The sequence below is a fragment of the Falco naumanni genome, chromosome 5 (genome assembly GCF_017639655.2).
Source record: "Falco naumanni isolate bFalNau1 chromosome 5, bFalNau1.pat, whole genome shotgun sequence".
NCBI lineage: Eukaryota > Metazoa > Chordata > Aves > Falconiformes > Falconidae > Falco > Falco naumanni.
In genome coordinates, this window is record NC_054058.1 from 84,179,148 (window position 1) to 84,205,879 (window position 26,732).

At 43.2% G+C, this 26,732-nt stretch overlaps 2 protein-coding genes across 6 annotated transcripts in view; one reads left to right on the forward strand and one right to left on the reverse strand.

Annotated features, from left to right (window-relative positions):
• Positions 1-484: 484 nt before the first annotated feature.
• Positions 485-16,116, reverse strand: GPR37 (G protein-coupled receptor 37). The gene is made up of 2 exons (XM_040596486.1): positions 14,634-16,116; positions 485-3,575 (listed from the first exon to the last, which is right to left on the reverse strand). The coding sequence occupies exons 1-2, from the start codon at positions 15,321-15,323 to the stop codon at positions 2,757-2,759; spliced, it is 1,509 nt and encodes a 502-aa protein (XP_040452420.1). The 5' UTR covers positions 15,324-16,116; the 3' UTR covers positions 485-2,756.
• The window catches only part of LOC121089329 (translation initiation factor IF-2-like), a 38,893-nt gene continuing 28,022 nt past the window's right edge, over positions 15,862-26,732 (forward strand). For 3 of the 5 annotated variants that reach the window (XM_040596489.1, XM_040596487.1, XM_040596490.1), the window contains exon 1: positions 15,862-16,821. In XM_040596489.1, the coding sequence (XP_040452423.1) occupies positions 15,862-16,821 (960 nt within the window). Of the gene's footprint in view, positions 16,822-16,972; positions 17,035-19,979; positions 20,065-26,732 lie in introns of those variants that run through there. The other 2 variants (XM_040596492.1, XM_040596491.1) reach the window with 2 other exon arrangements.

Here is a 26,732-nt window from a genome sequence, read left to right on the forward strand (position 1 = left end):
CTCCACCACACAAGCAGGAGAATGTGTTTCCAAACACAGCATTATTGATCTTCAAATTCTACCTTCTCCAATGACTTCTTAAATCTCCTTCTTGCTGATTCACACCCCCACCCATCCCCTCCATAGGATTACAATATATACATTGTGGAAATGTTTCAATGGAGAAGTAAACTGCACCACTCTGGGACGCAGAGTGTATAACCTGAGAGCGAGCAGCAGTCCTTAGCAGAGCTTACACATGCCCACAGCAGCCTGGAGAGCTGGAAGCACCTAACACCAAAGGCAAGGGGGACTTTTCCTGCTCCGGTGCAGTCTTGCACCTAAATTAGCAAAATGCAATCATTTAATGTTCCCAAGTAATTTCTCCGTTTCCTTTTTTTTTTTTTAAAAAAAAAAAAAGGTGCTTCCTCCCATTCTGCTGTTATTTCTCAGATCCTTGAGCCATTGTTCATGCTGTGACTGAAAGGGCAGCTGAGAGAAACAATTCAGCAAGGAACAAAAAAAGGAGGTTTTATTCCCATTCTTTATAAATATTGGCACCTAGAAGACATAGCACAAATCAAAATGCAGAGATGGGAATATGTATTTGAGGAGACACAGGCATCACAGTAAGGAGATTTTGTTTTCATCTTTTCTTTTCAATCCCTTTCGTAGTTTATTGAATGTAATCAAGCAACGTGAAGTCAGTGAAGGGTTTATAAGGAAAGGACAGTTCCCCCACCTTCAGAAGTGACAGACTATGCTACAAAAAGATTTTTAAAGCTTAGGTAATTTAGCAAGTTCTAAACAGAAACAAATATTTAAATTTAGGCCTGTGCTTAAAGCAGATTGCTTTGCTAGGGCTCAATGTCTAAATCAAAAGTCAGAAAAAGAACTCAAGTGCATATAGATTCAAATTCAGATTCTTTAATTTCAACTACCTCTCAGTTGAAATTGTTATAGGTTAAAATGGTGAAGAAAAAGAAATACTGCTTGCCCAACCAGATACAAAGATTAAACATATCAAGTCCAGAATCTACAAATAAAAAATTGATTCCTTTCCAGAAGTTACAGAAAGTTCTTTAACATATTTAGAGGCAGGTATTGGGAAGTAAGACTACATCAGTTACAATCACTGTTAATTTCCAAGGACAAATGCATGTGATTCTACTACTGCACATACTAGCGCAATTGTATTATTTATTTAATTGGTATTAAAATATAAGCTAATTATAACAAATTCAGTTCCTTAGCATGTGTCTACACTTCAGCTTGCTGCCCAGCGTAAATACGAGCCAGCTTGCCTGCCAAGAACAGCCTGTCTGCTTCAGCCAAGAAGTAGGGCAAATAAGCTCTGCTGGTACAGATAGGCACTTTCCAGTCTCCAGCCTGGCTTGCTTACAACAACTTTAGGTTTCACTATATTGCACTTTGCTGGCAGTGTTGACGTACCCTCATTTTAATAACTCTGCGGACAGCAAGAAGCCATCAGTAAAACACACCATGGTTCTCAAAAACAGCTTCAGAGCTGTGAGCTGCTACTGAATAGCAGTCTCTGTGAGAGCAACATGATTTATTATCGGTACACAGAGCCCCCCTGATTAATATTCATGCTACATATCCCAGAATAAATAGGAGATGCCAGTCTGATCCAAAGCCCTCTGAAATTAATGGAAAGCTTTCCATTGACTGCAACAGGCTCTGGGTCAAGCCCCAAGCGTCCAAGTGTGTTTATACCCTTTATAAAAAGAAGGAATCCACTCTCCACATGTTTCAGTCCCTCACATTTATTGTCAGCAAACCTCTGGCAAAAGAATGCCTTCCTCTGCAATGGGACTCTCACTGAAGCCAGTTGGAGCTATATACACAGACACTGAGGACATAATCTTAATGTAAAACCAATAACAAGTTGGAAATAAACTTGATGTTGAAACCACAGAAGACAAAATCTAGTGAGAAAGCAAATCTTTCTTCATAAGTAGTACAAAATCACTCAGGTTTTGTGCACCTGCAGGTTAAGAAGGAAATTTTCAATGAGGCACATTGAACCTTTGTAATACACATTAAAAAAACATACTTGTGTAAATCTAATACCATTATAACCATCTTCCCTAAACATTGTAATTATAGCTTCCAAGGGTAAGTACACAAAAGGTAAATTAAATATGGCCATTTAAATTATTTTATGCCAAGATTTTTTTACTTATTGAAGGAATTTAGTATTATCTATAGGCATCCTTGTTAAATGCAGATTGACAATGAAGTTAAAGAATAAAACCTCATTTCTTTTTATGCTACTTTATAAATTTTCTGAAGTCCAAGCCCTCTCGCAATGGTTGTACAGAAATTGGATTAAAGCTACCTTCAAATACTTTCCACCACATCTTTTACATGAAACACCTTGCAAAATCGACAATGTCTATATAATCATTTTACAGCGATTATAAAAAAAAATCCTATGTAATTAAATAAAGTGGATTGATATGGATTTTCCTCCCCAAACAATAAAGTCCTAGCACCATGCAAAATATCATGATTTAAAACCTAGTGCTGGCTCTCCTTCTCTCTCGACCTTTCATTTTAATAAACAAACTATTTTCCAAAGCATGACTGTTAATAGACAGATTGGCTTCCAGAGTAGTTTTCAATAATAACTTTCAATAATTTTTTTTTTGCATTTTGCTTCAAGAAAAATATGAATTAAAAAAAAAAACAACAAAAAAACCAACAGAAGAAGAAAAAGGAAAAAGATACAAGAAATAAAGTCCTAAGGTCAACTAACAGTGAGTCCCAACGGAGGCAAAAGTGGACATTTCACGACGGATGGTACTGAAAGGGGAGAGCTCCAGTTCTGTGGTGTACTCATTGTCATTGTCATCACTTGTCACTGTTGAAGACTTCTGGATGCATTCATCACAGCAGCAACAGCAACACTCCATAAAGGCCCGGCTGAAAGGTTTACAGAGACAGAAAAGGAGAACTGGGGTAACACAGGACTTAAAAAACAAAAGGAATTGACTAATGAGATGGAGGAGGTCCATAGTCTGCCGAGAGACCCCTGTGGACATGTAGGCAGTCACAATGTTGCAAATGTTTTCAGGAATGATGCAAAACCCATATAAAATGGTCAAAGCCACCACTGTGCAGTTCATCTGACTTTCCAGCTGAATTTGTCGCTTGTTCCCCCTTGTGCAAGCCTTTTCCGCCCTCCTGATTTTCCTCGCGGTTACCAGGGAGCAGGTAATAGTGAAAAGAGTAGGCAAACAAAAATAGCAGCCAAAGTACCACCAGAGTCTTGCCCCGTCGTAAGTGAGAGCTAACACGTAGATGGTGTCAGGCAGCGCGGTGGAGATCTTCACCACGCAGCGCTCTCCCGGCGGGCTGCCACTGTACTCGGGGTCCTCCCGTGCCAGCTGGCGCAGCACCACCTCCGGCAGGGCCAGCAGCAGCGCGCCCACCCAGATGACAGCCAGCTTGGCAGTCGTCGAGGTGCAGTTTTCGATCATCTCGTAATACATCTGCACGTTGGTGGCGGCACGAAATCGGTCGATGCAGAGGGCACACAGTGTGAACGTGGTGACTCCCAGAGAGGCTACCTGGGAAGGAGAAAAGGGAACGTAAATGAACACAGGTGCCAGCATAGGGTTGGGGTAGGAAAAAGGAGGGGGGAGGGGAAAGGACAGCTACAAGGGTACGGTCCATTATTCAGCGGAGAGTGGGAAAACTTAATCTCCTTCAAAAGTCCCCTAGTCCCCTGTTGATGGCAGTTTTCTCAGAGAAGGAAGATGAAGGCCTGGACTCACTCAAGCTGAAGAGAGAATTAAGGGAATTAATTTATTGTATATTGGATGAAGGCTCTTACCATTGAGCTGTTCTTTGGAAGAGGCTTATACTCTTTCATAGTTAAGGACAGCTCAAGTTGTACTCTAAAACACCAGCCAAGTCTAGCCCCTTGACTGACAAAGGCAAAGGACAACCTAGTTTAGGGGCATTAGTCTAGAAGACAGTAAAGCACCCTCAAAAAAAACATCAGCGACAGAACTTAGCTTCCAGTGTTTGCAGAGCTGTTATCCAGCATGTATCCCAAAAGAGTAGATCTTATCCTGCCTACAAATACTTATTTCAGCTTGGTGCCATCCTCTCCTGGATGCCCATGCAAACTTCTGTGCAACACTGAGTGGAAAAAAAATTTGAGGAACTGGACTAACCCACTTCCTCCCCACCATTTTTCTAAGGGGTCTTTTTCAGAAATATCAGTTCCACCACAAGGGTTGGAATTTAAGTCAAGAGAGGAGAGAGGGGAGAGTCTTCCTCCAGCAGAAGTATGAATTTATGCCCACATGACATGTTCATCAAACATGCAGGCAATCATAACATCAAAACCTTCCATATCTACAAAACCCAGGAACCCTGCAGGTTAGACATTTACTGAATGGAGTAGGGTCCAACAACTTTTTTTGTGGACTGAGGTTTTTAAGTGAAATTTTGATGGTGTGTACACACATAAAGTCATCCTGTACTGTGAGTTTAAAGAGACTGTATCTGAAATCTTCAGGCTTCCAGAGCCTGTGCAAAACCTATCTTCACTGTAACAGTTAGGCTTTAATAATCTATCTTCTACATTTCATTCAGAAAAAAAATCACTGGAAAATCTAGGCTTAATTTCATAAGAAACATCCTGTGGGAGAGTGTACTGAAGGCCAGAAGAAATGACAGAAGTTTCATTGTTTAAATGATTTAAAGATGGATTGGACAGTCCTCAATTATATACTGTAAGGAGCAAGTACAGAGCAATGCATATGTTTTCTATCTTTAATAACCATCATTCTATGCATGAACAGAAACCTCATACTGTCATGAAATATAATTTCCTATAATTTTATCCTGTTTATAACTAAATTTCCTAAAAATAAATTTGCAGAACACTATATGCATTTTGGCCTAATCTTATTTCCATCAAATTCAACTTCGGTTCAAATACAAACCAGAACTCCCATTAACTTCAACTGAAGAAAGATTAGGTGCCCTGTTTCATTCTAATTCATTTATTTTCAGGGGTTTGCATGCTTGTGTTATGCTGAAAATGTGTTGATGCAAAAGAAAAGAAACTGTTAAATAATATTCCCGATAAATGTAAAGGATGGTTACTTTTATCATGACTAAACCACATGTCTGTGCAATTAACGGGGAAATCAAGGGTAATATTAGGCAGTTCACTATAATTTTGCTTAGCCAAATTTGATGTGCAGTAATATATTTCAATGTCATATAGGTAGATTTAAAAAAATAATTCTGATTTCCACCATAATTTTGAAATATTCCTGTTTATGCATCTCCTGTAAGAAGTTCTGCAAAGATAGACAATACAGTTATCACAATTATATCAACATATAATTCATTTTGGCCTTCAATATTTAATGGCCATATCAGATTACTAAAATTGAGTATCACTGAAAACTATTAGGCACTTGGGATTAGAACTGCCAGACATTGGCTTAGTTGGAGAATTCTTTGAAGCAGCTTCCTAAAAGATGGCATGAGTAAGATGCAATCTCTTACTAATCAACTTGCAGGAATATTTATTGATGACAATGGAGTACCATAAACATTTTTAATAGACAAACCTATTGATTTAGGAAGTTAAAAACTGTCTGAAAAGAATCAGAGAAAGCTTGGTAAATACAGCGAAAAATAAAAATTAAAGAAAAATTACAGTTAAATTTTAATGAACAGTTTTAAACTTAGCTAATGAAAGATAATTTTCATGTACCACTGCTTAAAAGTCCGATTTTTAAACTCAAGACTAGTGACTTTGTTTCCAAAACATTTAAACGTGTGTGTGCAGTCTTCAAATTCCTTAGAGTGACAGCAAAACCTTTAGCCAGAACATGCACCATGAATAACAAAAGGGTGAGGACACAGGGAAATAATTGAGATTCAGGAATGAATAGAGATTAGAACATAAAATCAGCAGAACAGAAGAAAATCTGAGGGTTTGTATATTAACATTTTCCCTCAGCTCTTATTTGAGCCTCTCCCCCCGCCCCCAATGCACACGCTTTCATTGCTTTAGCATTTCGTTGCAAACGGGCTGTTATACAGTGGCTAAGGCATTAAAACTCTGCAGCTGTTAAGGCTGGACTAATGAAAGAAGACATCCCCACCGTGAACAAACATAACCTGCGGGGTTCCTGTCACATTAATTGACCAACAGCTTGGAGGTTTAAGACAGTGAAATAGAGCAAGAGGAAACAACCAAGAACAGTGGAAGTCGGCTTTGAAAACTCTCCCGTGGATTTACTGCTGAAACAAGCTGAACAAAGCCAGTGTTCCCCTGGAACAGGCAACCGTTTCCTATTTTCTGTAGATTAACGGAGTTAGTGATGCCATGGAAAAGCTTGCAAAAAACAAACACACACTCCTAAGCAGATGAACAGGGATTCACCCAGCTGACTTGCTTAAAGGCAGTATAGCAATATAAGGGTTACTTACCCCACACTGCAGACTATGAGTAATTGCCAGCAAAAATCAATGGGTGCTGCTCGCAACCTATGTGGGCAAGAACTGCGGCATGCATTCTGCATGTTCACACAATTTCAGTTTAGGGGTGTTTCTTCATACCACTCATACTAATAATTAGGGCTAAGCTGAAAATGTGAAAGAAGCCAGAAAAGTTTCCTTTTTAATCTGTTACACTGCCCTGAAATAACAACAGAATGTAGGCAATTAATTTGATGGGGAGTAGGTAAAGGACAAATTAACAAATCCTAAAGCGGTGTGAAGCTGCATGGAGTTTAATGGTGCTCTTCTTTAACAGCTGAGTTTCTGATATGCTGATATGCTGTTGCAGTCTTAATTCCAACAACCTGGCAGGAAATGAAGCAAGACAAGGGCAAGTCAGCCTGAGTAGTTTTTGATCATGGCTTAGTTGTCCAATTTATTTCCATATGGTCCCTATGAAGATTCTCCTTCAGTCTCTAGACATTCAGGATGACACCAGTTTACATCTTTCTCTTACCAGATGATACCAGAAAAGTCCCCAAGTGTCTAACCAAATGACCACCAATTTGCTTTGAGGAGGTGGTGCAGTAACCCCTGCTTTGGGGAGGTGCTCACACGCTTTGGGCACGGAGCCACCGCTGAAGGCATCACCAGCTACAGCACACAGGCAGAAAAGAAGACATTATTGTTACAAGGGAGTCTCTTAATACATTTGCTCCTTTAAAAGCATTGACAGGGATGTTAGTGGGTACTGTGATGCTCCTTCGAGACACTGCATAAACCTTTGGTCATGAGCTCACCAGCTGTTAGTCAACTGTGTCGAAATTCATTTGGGGAACTGAGGGCAGAGAGAACAACAGTAAACTCATGAAATGCTCAGCTTAATTGCATCAGTTCTCCTCGCTGTCCCTCCAACATACCAATTCCCCTTTCATGAGCTTTAACAATTACCGAGATGTTCCCAGGCCTTCCCTGGCCTGTCCTGCTTCTCCTCCTGGCTGCGGTCCCACAGCTCTTGGCCCTGGCCTCTAGGAGCAGAGCCGCTGGCTGACCAGGGAAGCAGTGTAGATGTAGTACAGTAAGCAATGCCAGTGGAAATAAGACTGTGAATTCTCTCTTACCAATATCTGTTTGACTAGACAAAGGTAATGAAAACAAAACCAGAAACGAGATCAGAAAAGGTGACTTGGGTGAAAAAGTCAACAAGGACCAAATTCTGTGAGCAAATATAAAAGAGAGATTGGGTCACTCGGTCCCATCAGGTGAAGACCAAGAAGTGATATTGCTGCTATCTACAAATAAATCTATCTTGAGATACAAAAGTTACGTAAGCTGAAGGACAGTGAATATAACAGAATGGGAATCAACCAGCCATGAGCAACTCAAGGCTGGAAATGAGAGTGACCATTCACCATCTCAGGCATCATGTTCTCGAGCATGCCTTCTGATGGAGAAAGGAGAGGAAACAATGTAGACTGATTCTATATGGAACCAGATAAAATAAAGGAGTTGTAAGAAGTGGCTGCTTCTACCAGCTGAAGCTGGATTTTCTAAGACAATATATTTTATGTTTGTAACACAGTGTTTCTTAAACTACATGGCACTCTTTCGTTACAAGGCAGGATGGGGATTTGAAACATTTTCCTGTTGTGACAAGAAAGCTGAACTGCAGAAAAGGTTCACTACTACTAGCCAAGCCGTATCTGAACTGCCAGTGACACCCTGTAGACTCTTTATATCCATTTCTGGTATATCTTATAAACAACTAATTTTTTTCCCCACAAGCCATTTGAGTCTACCATCTCATTATGGCTAGTCCATATTCACATCAAACTTGATAGCTTTAGAGCACATTAATGCAACATATCATGGGTGGCTCTTACAGACTTGTCAGTTTTGGCTAAGATAAACAAAGTTAGTACAGACTGCAATACTTTTTTTGTGCTACTCTAAACTTGCATTACAGAGTCCAGTAATAAGACTGGACTACCATAAAATAAAAGGTCATCCCATTGCAAACAAGTATTTAATTGTTTATCTAGATTTCTGGTTTCTGTTCTTTCAATTAAAAAAAAAAACACAACCAAACCAAAAAACCAAACCAAACCCCAAGAATGACAGTAATTACTATAAATAAATAAATACAACACCTCTATATTTCTTATATGAAGTGCTATTACACATCAATGACTTTATGCTTTAAAATACGTAAGGGTTAAAGTTAAAACTCCATCAAAACCCTACTGTGGTGCGGCAGATGTAATTCTGTAGCTAAGGAGTACTGGGGCCAGGGTACCCCTCTGACATTAGTAATTAGTTTAAGCATTCTGGACAAGAATCTACGTCACCTTAATTATCTAAAGGACAAGATGGTAGTTCTGGAAATGACTATGATGGAGATGTCCTACATACATGGAACAATGAGTACAATACGGTTGTTTCCTTTGTAGTACTATCAACACTCATAGCAGGAAGACATAGAGCACGTGCTTCGTACATTTCTTATCCATCTGCATATCCTAAGAGTAATAGTGTTTGGAATCAGAATCCACTTCCAAGAGCTGGTCTTGAATTCTGTTGGAAGTGAAAGCAAACCAGAACATCACGGCACTGGAAATACTCATTAGTACACCACATGCTTATCCAGAGGGCTGGAAAAATTGCAAAGCACAAAGGGAGTTAATTTTTGTTCATCTTCCTGTTTACAACCTGACAAGCTACCATATAAGTAAATTTAATTTACTTTTTTTTTTTTTTTTAATAAAGAAATGAGTGCCATTCTCTACCGAGGATTAAATTCTCATCATACTGCACAAGGGAATCCTGCACTAATTCTTAATATTAACAACATGCACCGGCTGCTAAAAAACAGCTTCTTCCTCCTCTGCAGGAAAACCCCTGTCATACGGAGAAATGACATCCCAGTGCTCAGAGGACAGTCTACGGTGCTGGGACAGCAGATGCTGCCTTTTTCTCTCCACACATATGTAACTCAAATATTACTGACCCGATTTTAAACCTTGTCTGACACAAATTCATTTCCATGATGAAACTCCACACGCAAAGTTTAAGCCAAAAGTAAATTTTTATGGACAACTTATAAGCCCCTAAGGACAAGGTTTGCTGAGGAAAGAAAGATTGACAGAACAGCCAACACGGCAGCTACTATCATCACGCTGTTAACACCTAAAGGGCAGAGCTATATTAACACTTCTTTCTTTAAGTAATTATTTATTGTGTGATAAGCACTGAAGATATTCTGCTCAGTAAAAGACACATGTAGCCACTGCCCTAGAAAACTCTCAGTGTGAAGCTTTGAAACTGCGAGCCTCTCTGAGGATCTCTGCCTATGACCCAGAGGTCTTACTGGAGATTCAGGAGTGTAGCTCTGAGTAGAGTCAAAGAAGAGACATGAAGAAGATGCCACACAACAAAAGACACAGAAAAGGCAGATAATACACAGCTTTTATAAACTCCCATAAAAAATGTATTTGCCTCCTTAAAGTGAAACCTAAAATAAGCCTCTCTTCTGACAGCTTTGGAACAGGCAGGGAATGGCCACTTTCTCCGCTTTGTGCCTCTCACTTGCCTCTACCAACTAAAAGACAGAAAGGGGGAAAAAAGCCTCACCTCGAATTGCCCTGGAGCACCAGCTCCTGTGAAAGATAGTAATTTGTATTCCAGGACAAATCAATCCTTATGTTTTCCACTAAGAATACTGATTGTGATCGCTATCCAAGCTGGAAGTTACCCACCAGAAACAGGAGTGATGCCACAAATTGATTGCCAAAAGCACAAGCAGGGACTGGGCATCAGATGTTGGAGGCTTTCACTGTCAGCCTGCTCTAGAGCCAAGCCAGTGTATGCACAACATGGTCCAGGTGAGGACACCGCAAACCTGGTCTTTCTCTTTGTCGTGGGGGTATGAGAAAGGCAGAGGGAGGGCTCATGTTTATTAGCGCTAAGTGCACGGCCGAGTATCATCACTGACCTTGGCAACCTCTTGACCTGTGCTGGACTGCACAGGAAGCACAGCAGCCTCTGCAAACCCTCATTCTAGACTGTTTCCCGATTCTAAATCCTTACTCCACTATAAGTAGCTCGTCTCAATCTGCTGGCATAGAAAGTGATGTCTACTTCCAACAAACCCCCTCAAACTCACCAAGCTTCTATCATAACCTCCAAGAACAGAATGCGCACAACTCAAGAAAGCTTCCTTTTAAAGCCCAAAAGATAGCTTCTAGTCTTAGTTAGCACAATCCATTTGTCATCTGCAGCAAGCTGCTCTGCGCCTTTAACAACTTACTAACCTCTTCACTACTGCCTTCAAGCATTAAAATAAAAATAAAGATGCTACTTCACAGGACTGTTACATTTCACAGCTGTACAGCTGTGAAATATTTAGAAGCACAGTAAAACTACTGATTTTGTCTACATCCACACTTCTTTCTATTAAGACCTAGCATAAATCTGTAAGTCAGGGAACCTGAATTATATTGGTTTGTACTCCTTTTTTTGTTTTCCCCTCACCCTGCAGTCCTGTTGCTGAAAAGACTGTGTGTACTTACACAGAAAAAGGGTTCCACGATCAGCAGGGCTTGTGGAACAGGAATTGGCCAAAGCCATTATCTCTGTACTGCCATTTACCCTGTATCTCCTGATTCTGAGCAATACTGAGAAAAGTATATTGAAGACAACATAAACAAAGTGTGCAGGTAAACACTTCAGACATGCATGCCTAAAGAAAAATTTTAGGCAAAATCAGGCAAAATTTTAGGAACTGTTGAGCAGTGGATTAAAAGTGCATCTCCACACATACTTATGGGCAGAGTATCTGTCCCAGTTGTTCCAATTCCCTTCTTGATTCCCTCTCAGTGCATTCAAAACCACTCCTCCAGGATAGTGCCATCATTAGGGTCAAGTAAAGTTCTTGGTGAAGATAATCTGCTTCTACTAACCATTCTTCTTTCTAGCTTTTTTCTCTAGCAGTTTTCCTCTCATCACCTAGAGACCTCGTGAGAAGCACCGAAGAATTAATTTACTCACTTTCTGCCTCAGTCATGTGCACAGCATTCCTTACGCAAGCATCGCCATGACATAGTTTTAAAAGGTAGGTAAGAACTGACCAAGTTGTGAGACAATATATGGCTGAAATGACTGCTTAATGTACTTGGTCACAGCAGATCTTTACTACGTATGAGAAAACTGCCCTTTAAATTAAATGCTGTAGAGACCTTCCACAGCTGGAAGCTCAACATTTACCTATACAAATGTGCTTCAAGATACCACAAAACATTTTCCCCTGACTGTGTGCATATGTGTTATCACTGGCAATAGATGCTATGTTGAAATTCTGCACAATATCCACTAAACAGCACGAACAAAGACCAATTGGCCAACAGAGGCTAAACTGAGAAAACTCAAGGTTCCTCACTGGGATCACTTGAAACCTTCAAACACAATACAGAGCACGCTTAGGCTATGTTAAAATGCTGTGATCACTGTATCACTTGCTCTGGATAATCAGACATCCCCTGTTCTCTAGTTCTGAAAGTACAAGCTGGTATGACAGAGGGCTCAGCCCAATAAGGGTCTTTGATGCTTGAAAGTGAGGTATTTCCCACCTCTGGGTGAGTCACCTAGCTCCCTAAACACTAATTAAGGAGAACTGGCACACAAGAAACAGAGATGTAAAGTATGGAACAGATAGGCACTTAACAAAATGCTGAGCTAACTTACAGAAAACACAGATAACACCTTAAAGCTTGTCCATTTTTGGGAAGATGCTTCTATTTGTATTCCACAAAGATCCATAAACCTCTCCTGAAGATAGCTGTTTACAGAGTTCCTCTCAAGGAGCTAAGGCGGCTTCATCCTTCTCCCACTATGTGAGAAGGGAATGAGTCTGCCCAGGTGTAACCACAAGGGAGAAGATGGTGTTGTTCACCTGTCAGGTGAGTACACTGCTGTGAACAGTCCTCGACAGAGCATGAAGCAGCAGCTGCTCACAGGGCAGATTTCATGACATGCTCCACATCTGCATTGCTCCTGGTAGTGTCCGCATCACTGTTAATGCCCGAGAGGTTAGAACAACACTTGGGAAGCAGCAAACCTTTGCTCTAACTGCCTTCTCCATCTCAGCAGGGTCAAATCCTGATTTGCAGGACAATGTCCTTCTTGCCGAGCTCAAGGCAAGCTGTGGAGAGCCACAATCCGCTAGTGGTGTTCAGTATCTGCCACTCATGGCTACAGTTTACTGAGGGAGAAATCCAGCCTTTTACTTACTGCTCCCAGGGTGATGAATATACTTGACATACGTAAGTATTATATTTAACAACTAGTGAATGAAAGATACACAATTCTGGGAGCAACACAGAACCCCAAGGTTGTATCTTTTTTGATCTGTACCTTAGAAAAAAGTTCATTAAATTTCCTCAGGGACAAGGAGGACGTTTAACTTTCAGACCTCAGTAATAATTAAGCCTAAGATGGGCACCATACCACCGGTCCATCACAACTGGATCGGTACCAGTTCTTGAATAAGACTTCAACTCTAGACACCCACAGAACTTCAAAGAAAAAAAAAAAGAAAAAAAAAAGGTGTTATTAAAGTATAAAGGGGGGACAGCAGCAGCTGAATGTTTTTTTGGGATTACATTTTTTAATTTCAGCTCAAGTACTTTCAGTTTGACAAACTCTTTAGTGCCCGAACCTGTGCAGCATAACCAACAAATTTTGAAGAACAGTGTGGCCATGCAAATCATTTCAATTACTGATCTTTAACTAGCATCAGCATTACGAAGAGGTATTTCTACTCTGTATGTGGATGCACCAAAAAAAGGCTAGGAAGCGTAAAACATCACTACAGGGAAGTCCTGAAAACACTTCAACTACACTACCTACTTTAATTGAAATGGTTACACTCTAACTGAAACAGAACTACTTATTTTATTGGTTAAAACAGTAGCCTCAGAACCTAATTCCGAAATTTTAAAAGCTCCTAGTACTATCAGTTTCTCATCAAATACATACTTACTCCTTCAAGTCTTCCTAAATGCAAATCGATTAAGTGTGCTTTGAGTTTTTCAAATGCAGTGGTATACTACTGGCCTTGAATTCATCTAAGCGTAGCACAGCTCCACCCTTTGTCAGGTACCACTGGTAATAAAGTGTATCACATATAAACGAAGTAACGACAATTTAGTGCCTACACGTCACACACCTTTCTAAACATTTTCTTAACAATATCAGTTGACAGTTAACTACATATGACTGTGTACCAATGTGCTGTTGAAGCTGATAGTCTACGTATTAATAACAAGCTGGGTTTTGTTTTGGGGGTGGTGTTGGGTTTTGTTGGGGTTTTTTCCCCCCCCCAGTATCTCCTTCTTAGGATGCGAGAATCAACAGTTATTTCCGGAGCTTTCAGTTACAGAATGATGTTGAACATAAGGTTTTGGGAATACAGCAGAGCCAGCCAGAATTACGGGCTACCACCCTACCAACAAGCCTGAGCGTTCGGTTCCAGTAAATAAATAAAGCGGACAACCTGAACGCTGCCGGCAGGACTCTGGCCAGCTGGCTGACAGCTTCCTTGACAGAGCCTCTGAACCATTGCCAAGAAGCCGAGATTTAAATGGAGCTAGGGTCATATTTTTTTATTATTTTTTTAACGATAAGCTAAATAAATGTGAGATTTGAACGCCCAGGTATAAAATATGAGCACGTACATCCCATTGATGGTTCTTTCCACAATCGCCTTCTTGCAACCTGTCCCCACTCACCCCCTCCACCCGCTTTCCCGCCTCGCTTCACTTTAGGAAAACGACAAACAAAGCAAAAAAACCCGAAATCTAACTCTGTGGGGATCCTTCACCCTTCAGGATCACAGGGAGGAAGGAAAGTTCGGCAGAACTCGCGCGAGCGTAAGGAAGAGCTAGAGGTGCCCTGCCCGAGGCTACGGCAATCCCGATGCCGCTGGACCCGGCGCGGCCACAACCTGTCCCTGTCCCTGCCGCTGCGGGGCCGCGCCGGGGCGCCTCGGCCTCGGGAGCGCCCGGGAACCCGCCGCACCGGGGCGGCCCCGCGCGTGGCTCCGGCCGGCGGCGGAGCAGCGGCGGGGCCCGCGCATCCCTATTACACACCGCCATTACCTCGATGTACGGGACGATCTTGCAGGAGAAGTCTTCTAGGAGCCACTTCTTGGTGAGCTCCTGGAAGATGACCAGCGGCAGGCAGAAGAAGACGATGAGGAAGTCCCAGAAGGCCAGGTTGGCCAGCAGAGAGTTGGAGATGCTCCGCATGTAGTAGTTGTGGCAGACGATGCACATCACTGCCATGTTGCCCATGATGCCGATGCCGAAGATCACCACGGAGAGGCACATGACGGCGTAGGCGCCGTACGACTCCTCGGTCAGCGGGTAGAACGGGTTGCGGAGGCGGGCGCGGCGCCCCGTGGCGTTGCCGCGGCCCCCGGCGCTGCCCTCGCCGCCGGCCGAGCCGTTCAGGGGCAGCCAACGGGGGCCGCCCGCCGCGCCCCTCCCCGCCGCCGCGCCGGCCCCGCGCTCGCTGCTCCGCGCCCGCCGCCGCCCGGCCCCCGCCGCCCCGCGGGGGGCGCAGCCGCCGCCCGGCCCCGCCGCTCCGGCCCCGCGGGGGAGGGCTCCTCGCCCGGGGAGAGCCGCGGCCGCCCGCCCGCCCGCGTCGAGGGGCGTCGGGGCTGGCGGCGAGCTGGCGCGCTGCGGGGGCGCCGGCAGCCCGGCGGCGGCGGCGGGGGCCAGGGCGCAAGCGGCCCAGGCGCCCAGCACCTGGCAGAGCAGGGCGAGCGGAGCGCGGAGGGGCCGCATGGCCGGGAGGCGGCGGGGCTCACCCGCTCCCTTTCAGAGGCGGCAGCCGCCCCGCTCGGCGGGGCTGGGAGCGGGAGACATGCCCGCTCGGCCGCCGGGGGCCGCCCGCTTCGCCGGGGCGGGGGCAGCCGCCACGCCGCTGCCCCCCGAGCGCGGCTCCCGCTGCCGCCGGGGCTCGCCGCGGGAAGCGGGGGGCGCGGCGAGCGGAGCAGCGAGGAGGCTCTTCTCGCCGCCTCCCGGGGCAGACTCGGAAAGTTGTGTCTCCGTCTCCGACGCGCCGAGTTAATGTAGCAAGTGCAGCGCCGGGAGGATCCCCCTCCGGCGCTCCGCCCTTTCCCGGGACCGCTGCCTCCGCGCCAGCAGCCGCACCGGCCCCGCGCTGCCTATTTACGTCCTCCCGCCGCTGCGGGCAGTTGGTGGCTTTATTGGTGAGGAAAGGTCCCCTGTGGAAAACGCCTCCCCTCTCCGGGTAGTTGCGAACACTAATACCTCCTCTCCGGCAACCTCGCAGAAAACAGGTTGCTGCGCGCAGCTTGGGATGTTTAAGAGCTTTGCAAAACTCTTGCCGGGATTAGTCGCCGCGCCGCCTAAGCGCTCGCCCGGCGGCGGAGAGCGGCGAGAACGGCCGGGGCAGCAAAGTTTCTGCCGGCGCTGGCCGGGCACAGTCGCGGGACCGACCCCTCGGGGCTGCCCCCGCCTCCCGAGCTGTGCGGGCACCGGGGGCAGCGGGGCGGCTGCCGCCCGGGCAGGCAGGGGCGGGGGCTGCTCTGCGGCGGGCTCCGCTCCCGCTCCCCGCGGCTCCGGCCCCGCTCAGCCCGGTGCGGCCCGGCCCGGCCCGGCCCGGCTCGGCTCGGCTCCGCCGCGGCTCCCGGGGGCGCGCCGGGGAGGCGGGCGAGCAGCGCCGCGGCCCGCAGTGCGCAAGCGCCGCCCGGTGGCGCTGCGGGGCCGCTCCGCTGTCCGCCCGCCGGGGGAGCCGGGCGGCGGGGCGAGGGGAGGGTGCGGGGCAGGCGGGCCCGGCCCCACGCTGCCCTGCCCTCCCGCAGCCCCGCCGTGCGGGCAGGCTCCGGCAAAAGCCGCTTCCCCGCTGGCGGCGCCCCCGCCGCCCGGGGCCCGCCGCCGCCCGCCGCCGCCCGCCGCCGCCCGCCGGCTCTCCCCGCGCTGCTGCCGGCGGCGCGGTCCGGCTGCCAGCCTCGGCTCGCCGGTGGCCGCGGGGCCCCGGGGGCGAGCGAAGCGCCTTGCCCGGGTGCGGCGAGTCTCGCACCCCGGCGCGATTCCCAGGCGATGGGAAGGGAGGGTGAGGGCTGACGAGGGGCGCTGGCGGCGGCAGAGTGGGAGACGAGCCCGTGGGGGCACCTGGCTGTGGGGGCAGAGGGCACAGCTGGGGGGAGCGGGGTGTTCCCATGTGGAATGCCAAATGAAGCGGCAGAAGGGTGCCGTTGGAGGAGATGGTGTTGGAAGCGTCAACCCCGCAGCCGAACGGCGTCAGAAGCGTCTCCAGGTATTTTCCATGCCTGGAGAGGCAGGTCTGCATTTCTTTCCTGTTTTGAACGTGTGTACGATTTGCCTTTGTACAGTCAGATAAAGTCAGGTTTGTTTCTTGCCTTTGTACAGTCACATAAATTCTGCAATTCTTTCTCCTTGTTTCTTAGATTTTTACTTAATTTAGGTGACTTCTTGGCTTGCCAAAGTCGGATACAAGAAGTATTTCACCGTAAGTAGCCTTAATGTTTCTTTATTGCAATTGTTTCCATTTTTAAGAGTTTTAGTGTAGCTTATTCCCAACAGGTTTAAAAGTTTTAAACTTTCCCCATAAAGCAACTTGAGAAGCTACCCTGCTTCCCCCAACTTAACCCATTTGATGGAAAGATCACAAATTTAGTCAAAGCTACCAGAGCTTCCCATTTTAGGAACTAAAATCAGGACTGTGGATCAGTTGCTCCTGTAAGTTCTTACCTTGTGGGCCAGTTTTTAAAGTCTTGGGAACCCAGGTACGTGGGATGTGCTTGCAGACTGGGGCCCTGTCTTTTTTTGTATTAATCATCAACAAAGAAAAACATGTAATGAAATAGGAAATACACATCACATACATGCATAAAACCTATCAGCTGCAATAACGGAGACAAGTACCACTTTTTCTGAGTGGGGTTGAATCAAACTGGAGTGTCAAAAGCATCCTTTCATATGAATCGTTAATTATTGTTTATATGTAAAAACACAGCTGCACAAATCCACCTACCTAGCAAAAAGGTAGGCTTTACATGCAGGTACTAATTAGGCTGACCTTGCCATCAATAGAGAGAAAAAAGTGCCTTCCTGAGGTCAGTTACTTGATATTATTGTCCAACATGTGTGGTATAAATTGCTCTGGAGGTGTGGCTCACACACATCTGCCTTAGAAGGAGCTAATACTAAGGAGTATTATTTTGGATGAAAAATAAAACCTTTCAATGTCTAAAACTATTGAGTCCTCTCCCATTCAAATCTAGGTGTAGCACCACTCCCCTGGCCATCACAGTTTCACAGAAAACACACAAACAGGATAAATGGAAAGCTTTTCCTTTCCTTGAAACCATTCTCTCACCCATGTGGGTGAGGTGTGATGTGGGAACCCTGAGGCATTTCTGAGTGTATGAGAACAAGTGTAATAAGTTAGGCACTGCTGTGATGAATGTCCCTTAAAATACAAGTCAAGCCATTTTGTTATTCTTCCTTAGGACTCTTAAGTGGCATCTCATGGAGTTAAATGATCAAGCTAATTTTAAGACTTCCTAATAAATAATAAGTTTTATCTAATAAAGGTATCAAGGAATGAAAAAAATAAATCCCAAACCAACAAAACCTACCAGTAAGGGAATGATGAATATATTTAATCTTTTTCTTTTCCTTATATTTTTCTGCCATTTGTTTCTTCTGAGCTCAGCTGGTGTATAAAAGGAGTTAATGATGATAATGAGCTTACATTTACTGTGCCTTTCTTCCTGAAGGGTCCCAAAGGGCATTACAAACAGATATGATAAATTCACTGCTTCTTCTTAAAGGATACTGGGGAATATTGCTTCTGGCTTTCATAAGGAAGGAGTAGACAGCAGTTAGCAGACATATTGCCCTTCTGCGTACTTCTGTAAGAAATATGGATCACGAAGAAGAAGGTTAAGCAGTGTTTGGTTTACATCACTGGTCCTTTAATGGTGAGATAAGAACCAAGTCATGCATAGATTTTCCGGTGCCAGCACTTCACCTGCTTTATAATAGAGAAAATTGATTTCTAAACACAAAAATAGTCTTGTAAATTATTATTCTCTGCTTACATTTTGTTACGTTTCGCATACTTCATTAAGTATTTGGCTTGTTACAAAGAATAGCACATGCAAAAAAAATTGGATTTTGTAGCTTGTAGCCATTTAACCACCCTGCCTGGAATGGAGGAGCTTGTTGTATTTATATGAGCATGATGGAAGTGTTCTGGGCTTTTGTCTTGCTAAAGCATTTACATCAAAGGGAATCAGAGGAATGATGCTTCCTAGAGGTTTCTTATGTCACTGAGTAGATTTGTGTAGAGTTAGGTGTATCTGCAACCTTACCATAACTGCCTAATTCTACCAGTCTAAAAAGGTCCTCTTTTGCTGCCTTTAAAAACAGTTAATTTGCCAGTATGATAGTCCCCTGTTTACTGTTGCTGCCTTGTTAGATGCTGAAAGTGTCTGAAGGTTGCGTTTTCCCAGTTTCTTTGGTCTCAAATATTTCAGTGAAATTTTGCTTCAGTCCACATAATTTCTGAGTTTGGTTTGGGTTTTTTTGGGGGGGAGGGCAGGGAGGGGGGTGGTTGTTTTTTGTGGAGGAAGGGAGGTGGTGCATATGTCCTGTGTCTTTCAAATAATTTTGTACTTCTTATGGTAAGATATTCTTTTAGGATAAAGCTCCTACTCGATCGTGTTCTGATATAGCCTCCAGTTCATTCAGGCTGTCACAACTCACAGTGTACTTCTCTTCTAAAGGACTTGTACATGTTTTGACAGTCTTTCTACCAATTCATGCATCAGCCTAGAAATAGACTCACAAACCACAAGCAGACATTTATAACACATTAAAAAAAAAACCACAAAACACCAAAAAACAAAAGCATTTTTCTCTGTTAGATGAGGGAACTGAAATTCAAGAGATCTTTTTTGCAGCCAAAATCTATAATAAGAAAACCAATAAATATGTTCCTACATGAAAAAGAAATATAAAATTATGACATTTGAAAGGTTTCCAAATACATCCATTCTTTTTTGTTGGTCTTCGGTGACATTTCAACTATCATAAAGAAATCAATAGTCTTTCAATGCCTGCAATGTTGGTTTTTTGACATCTCCAGTATTCATTATCTGAATGAGTCATGTTTTTAGCCTGAACATGTTACTGTATTACAGCAAGAAGGGATTATTGCTGTCCTTTTTACCTCTTGTGAGGGTTCATATTCAACAGTTTGTCAATGAAGAGGAAAAAGAGTGTATTTCCCAAAATAACTTCTGTTCTTTTTTGGTTTTCAACTATGGTGAGCTCAGCTACCTTATGCCCCACTTTCCTCCCTTGTTTAGGCAAATATAAAAAGACAACACTTTTCCTACAGAAAAAAAGACTGATTTGTTTATATTGTCTTCTTACATCTCACAGAATTACAGAATCATTTAGGTTGGAAAAGACCTTTAAGATCACTGAGTCCAAACATTAACCCAGCAATGCCAAGTCCACCACTAAACTGTGTCCCTAAGTGCCACATCTACACATCTTTTGAATACCTCCAGGGATGGTGACTCAACAACAAACTTGCCTGGGCAGCCTGTTCCAGTGCTTTACAACCATTTCAGTGAAGAATTTTTTTTCCTAATATCCAATCTGAACCTCCCCTGGTGCAACTTACTGGGTTTGGATGTGTATTACCTTGTCATAGAACTCTGAGTTTAGAGAGAACTTAATCTCTGTCATGTGGCATCATTGGTATTTTTATTTCAGACAGACCAAAACCTTGTAATCAATGGAAGGACTTTTGTTGTTGAATTCAGTTGCTTATATACCTGGGTCAGGCTCTGTAATAATAAATAAAAATTGAGAAGTTTGAAATTGAAATTAAGGAAAGAATTAAAAGTTTAACGATAAAATTGGGAATTTTTTGTCATTGCTATTCTCATTCTGCATGTATTGATGTCCGTTAGGAAAGTTTATGATGGCTCCTGAGTATAGATTGCTGTTTCTGTCTACTTTCACATTTTAAATTATAGTACTTTTCCTTTTAACCTTTCTCTTTTGCTGAAGTTTTTCTGGTTTAAATGGTAAGCATCAGTGCTCATATCACATAGTGCAAATATATTTAAGTTATCCTTATTTTGAAAGACAAGTACCAGCAACCATTCTGTTACTATTAGTAATAAAAAGAGAAATTATCTATATTGCACAGAAAACTAAAATGTGGTTGATACTTGCATTGCTGCTTTTCTGCCCTATTTTAACTAAAAGGCAGAGCAATATCTTCTCTGACAACATCAGTCGTTGGAAAGAGAAGTCATCAATTTATTTTTTTTTTAAGGTGAGTTATTTGGGCAATAAGTTGTGTTTATATCAGGGGTCCTCAAACTTTTTAACCAGGGGGCCGGCGCGCAGATGAAGCGGCAGGCAGCCATCTGCGGCTGCTTGGTTCCCCCCCCAACCCCCGGCGGGGGGGTCTGTAAATACCGGGGGCCAGATTGAGGACCCTGGGGGGCCATATCCAGCCCACGGGCCATAGTTTGCGGACCCCTGGTTTATATGATGTGGAGCTGTGGGAAAGACTATTATTAGTGAGTATCCTTGACAGACCACAGGTTAAGACAATGACGGTGAAGCCTTGTGAGCCATGTCCCTCTGCATCAGATCATTTCAGTCTCTCATGTTAGCATCATCCCATTTTACATGTGATCATATTCACAACTTTCTGTGCAGAAAGTACTCAAACAGATGAAAAGTTGCAATAATCCACTAGAGGTGAGATGCAAAGACTTCTTTTTCCTTTGCCTGGCTATGAAATTCAGATTGGGAAAAAAACCAAGCAACCAACCTTTCCTTTTTAAAAGTTTATCCAAACTTTTCACTCTGTAATCAGTAAGAAATGTAGAAGGGCAATAAGAGTTTTATGGACACAGGTTAAACCTTTGCAGACTTATAAAATGGTAGCTGGTGTCACCTTTCAACCTAACAGTGATTTTTTGAAAGTTTCCACCATGGTGAAATTCTTTTGATCATTACATTTCAGAGAATTCTTAGATTAGTTGGTTGGTTGGTTGGTTTTAGGGGTGGTGGGGTTTTTGCTAGCTGTTTTATGCAAAATATTTTTTTCCTATATTTACTAGAGTCCTTTTACCTCCCCCATGCAGGAAAATGGCCATGATCCTTCTCATTTTCTTGATCTCCAAGTCTGACTATTTCAATTCATTTGGATTGGAGCCATAAACCCTAAAAAGTACAAACTAGTACTCAGAGCTTCAAGTCAGACTCTCTGTGTGATACAGATAACCATCAGGAACGTTGCTCCAGTTAATCACTACTTGCTCCAGTTTGTTATTTAATGCAAAAGCAAAGCTCAAGGAAAGTTAAGACCTGAACTGTGGTGACTTCTAAGTCATGGTCCATGAACTAAGGAAGATCTGTGAGGCCATAGCAAAGGTTTCACAACTAGCGTGGACAACCTGATGGAAGAATAAAAGCTCCACCATTTCCAGTTGAAACTGCTGAGAAATTCCAGAGTTGGCAATAGTTTGTAGATCCAAAAAGTTTTTGAAGTACTGCTGTCCTTGGGATGGCCCTGGTTGTCCAGCATAGCACCACCTCCACCATCTCCACCTGCAGTCCAGCCCGGACTGGGCAATAACATTATCCCAGGGTGGCAGAGGCAGTCGAATGACATCTCAGTTGCTTTTAAGCAACAGTGCAGCTATAAGGAGAAATGAAAATGTGGGGAAGGGGAGCTGAGAAAGATTCTGTGAAGGACAAAGTGGGACAGGAGTCAAGAATGCTGACAGAAAAAAAGTCATGAGTGAGAAAGAAGGGATTCTCTTGAGAGAATATGAGGAAGAGAAGAACAGTTTAGGAGAGCCTGTAGTGTAGAGGCTGCATCATGCCGTGAAAGCATGGAGCAGACAACTTGAGGTTATTTGTCCCTAGACCCTGTTGTTACCTGCCAGTGTTGTCGTTTCAATCTCTCTCTTCTGTGAGCATCTCACGATTTTTCTCTGGTTTGGAATGCTAAAACGTATTTAATTGTAAACACTTCAAACCTACATTTGCTCCATGCACAGAGGATTTTCTCCCTTCCTGTGCCACATTAAACTACTGAACATGCAACCCAAACATACATTAGCTTTTGCGTCCAACAAAATGCACTCAAACCCTCATATGTATGCTGCCCTTCGTTCCTAAGGGTAAGCGTAAGCCATTGCTTCGGCTATACAAGATACTTGTTTTTCTGCTGTGATCTGTCCCTTCCCCAGTGCAGTAGCTTGCTGCTGTCTTTTTACTTTTTTTTTTTTTTTCCTCCTAAAGTTAGGCGTTTTCTGCCACTTCAATGTTACTCCAACTGTAGTTTCATCTGCAGAGCTCATTTACATGCCGTTTACTTTTTCTTCTGGCTTATTAATGAAGTTATTAAAACAAGAAACAACTTTACACCTTGCAGTAGATCCCATTGCTTACTTCCCCTACAACTTAGTGCGACCCACTGCCATTTCTCATCAGCCAGTGTTTATGATCCTTCAACCGGTTTTCAATTTACATGACAGTGCTTCCATCCAAAGTAATTTGAATTCATTTTGGGAGATTTAGTGAGACACTGTATTAAATCCTTTATTAAAATCATGCTGTGTATCTTTTCATCCAGGATTTCTGCAGTTCTATCAAAAAAGCAATCACGTTTCCTTGGCGCGACATGTTCCTTATGAACCCATGCTGCTTATTGCTTATTGTTCCATTATCCTTTGGATGTTTAGAGGACTGTTTTGGGGCTGGGTTTTTTTTCCGTTTATTTTCTTTTTCCCCTCAGCAATTGTTCTGTTCTGTTGCATTACAGAATATGTCTGAAAATAGACTCCTTGTTTAATAAACTACTCTTCTTCCCTTTATTGATGTTCGAAGCTATACCTGCTGTGCTATATGACTCTTCAGAAATAATTTTTGAGGGCTTAGTATTTTCAGTGTGTACTCAGGGATGCCTTTAACCTGGACTAATTGGCTGGATACAACTGTTTTTCTTACTTGTGTGCTATCAATGTCAATTTTTTATTCCTTCTTTTCTGCCAAACCTTCTGCTTTCAATAAAAACAAATACATGTATCTGGGAATCATGAGTTTTCTCCACCTCTCTGCTACCAATGTAGCCCTACTATTGGACTATGTTTGCATTTATTTTATATCTTTTATAAATCCCCTTTGGTATCATTAACTTGTTCTTGGCTTTATCCTGAGAGCCATTGAGCACTTTGACCATGGTATAACGAATTTGTAAGAATATATTTACTTTTCATCACTGAAGTCATCATGCAGCTCTTTTGGATAGTATTTATACATTCAGGTTAAGCATGAGATTTTATGCTTTGCTGTTGCTTATAGAAGTCATCTTCTACAGTTCATCTTTTCCCTGAATACTAGCCCACTCTGTGTATTTTGTTTGCTTTCTTCTTCATGTGTAAATATATCACCCTGTGGGAGAAGAGTTATTTAAAGCTGTATGATATATTTTGTACACATTCTCCCTTTCATATCATGTTTGTTCTCAGTTAAGCACAGGTCCAGAGTATGGTAAAATTGATGAGAATATTCTATTTCACTGCAATGCATTTGGATCACACCCTTAGTTGTCAAATCTCCCATTTTGTTTTAGTTTGGGGTCCTCTTTTCTATTTTTTTATTTTGGTTTGGTTTTTTCTTCTCTTTTATTTTATCCTCTCTCCCACTTCTATATCCCATGATAAATTGATAGCTTCTGAAGGTTAACAATGAATAGGGAGATCTACTAACTGCATCTCAGCAGCTGGAGGGTTAATTTTTGTGCATTTTCATGTTATGCTGTTGTAAGGGACATTTCCACTGCCTCTTTTAACGTAGCTTTACTTTCCATATTGACATAATTTTCCTTATTTTTTTTAAAGACTGAAATTCTTGCCTTCTATAGCATTGTTCCAGTTTGCCAGCATCTCTTAATAAGGGCATACTATAAAGTCACTGATAATGTCAGCATGTCATTGAAAAGAAGAGGCAGTCAGGGACACCAGCTCTTCTGTCACTGGTCTTATGAATCACAGATGTCCTGGACCACACAAGGCTTCTGAGGGCATGGGTAAGAGCTGCTTGTGGTCATGTTATATTAAGCTGTGCTTTTTCTTCCTAAATAGAATCAGCTCTCATGTCTGTTGAGGTGAAAACCTCAGCTTGCTGCGTGACCTACTATATTCTTCCCTTAAAATCATCGGTGAATATGCCTTCATTTAAGCAAGCACCTTTGTTACCAGAATGTCTCTGTCAAATGAAATACAAAAAGGAGGCACTTGTTAGCTGTGCCCATTAATGAATTCCAGGACGCTTTTTACAAGACTGAAGGTATCTTGGCATGGAGAGTGCGGTCATTTCCCTTACCAGAAATGTTATCACTTGAGTGGTGGGTGAATGACTTGTACAGTGGGACAAATTTTTGGCTGTGGCTGTTTTTTCCTAATCGGCCCAGCAAAGATACAGGCACAGAGCTAAAGTAAATTGCCTTTTAGCTACTTTGATTCTAAAGCTTCTAAAAACTGCTTTGGGGTTTAGGGATGCTCACAGAAATAGTGCTTGGGACTGCTATCTGCAGCCCTCTTTCCTCCTGAGGGATGTTACGGAGCCATCTTAGATGGCATTTGGCAATCAGCAAGTTCCTTAAATCAGAAAAATCTCACTTGCCTTGTTTTAGCTGCTTTTTAATAGGTGTACTTCGTACCATAAAAGGACCAGAAAAAAGGTCAAGGGTCCAGTTTAGTTGCTGTAAAGGGCTTTAGAGATGTGTTATTGACCTCCAGAATAAATTAATTCCATGGGAGCTTGAACAACAGAGAAAGCTGTATGTTTTCTAGAAGGAAAATATATTATTGACTGTAGGAGGTGATTAAAATTGTTTTAAAAAATAATAATTCAAAATCCCCCAAATACTCTGGAATCGCTTTGAAAGAAAGGTAATGACATTTATTTTTCTCTCTAGTTTTACTTGCAGACTACAAGTTAAGAATGATCATAGTCTAATCACAAACTCAATGTTACCTGTTTTGATATGCTTAGTTTTTTGCTCTTAGCAGCCACTGTCAAACTGTAATTCATTCGGGTGCTGGCAAAATGTTAGCTTACTGTACAGGGAAACATGCATTTCATGTGAAACACACATGTATCATATATCCTGAGCGTGGCTGAATTGTACCTCGCTGTGAGCTAAGGCTGCTATCACGTCCCTTCCAAGATTTCAAAGGTAAGGGACAGGAGGAGTGATTTATGTAAATAATTTAAAAAATATATTTAATTAATATTTTAAATAGGAAAGGGCCATGCTTTTATGTTCATGAGGATCCTTCCTTCTGCTTTGGAGACTAAGCCACTTTCAAAAGCATTTGTAGTTCAGCTGCTTAAAATGAAGGCCTGCTCATTCTAGCCTGTTGCAGGGAAGGCTCTAGCTGGAGCCAGGACACAGAGCAGGACCCAGCCTGTTAGTGTGAGAATCCTGCCTTAAAATCATAGAAACATTGAATTATTGAATCATTTAGGCTTGAAAAGACCCTTAAGGTCATCAAGTACAACCATTAGCCCAGCACTGCCAAGTCGTCCACTAAACCATGTCCCTAAGCACCACATCTACACCTCTGTTTACTACCTCCAGGGATAGTGATTCCACCACCTCCCTGGTCAGCCTCTTCCAATGCTTGACCACCCTTTTCCATGAAGACATTTCTCCTAAGATCCAGTCTAAACCTCCCCTAACACAACTCGAGGCCATTTCCTCTTATCCTGTTGTGTCTTACTTGAGAGAAGAGACTGATGGTCCACCTCACTATAAGCTCCTCTTTCAGGCAGTTGTAGAGCATGGTACAGTATCTTCTCAGCCTTCTGGTTTTTTTACTCCAGACTAAACAACCCCAGTTCCCTCAGCCGCTCCACATAAGCCTTGTGCTCCAGACCCTTCCCCAGCTTTGTTGCCCTTCTCTGGACACGCTCCAGCTCCTCAGTGTCTTCATTGTAGTGAGCAGCCCAGAACTGAACACAGTATTCGAGGTGCAGCCTCACCAGTGACAAGTACAGGGGACAATCTCTTCCCCCGAGCTGCTGGCCACACTATCTCTTATACAAGCCCAGATGCTGTTGGCCTTCTTGGCCACCTGGGCACACTGC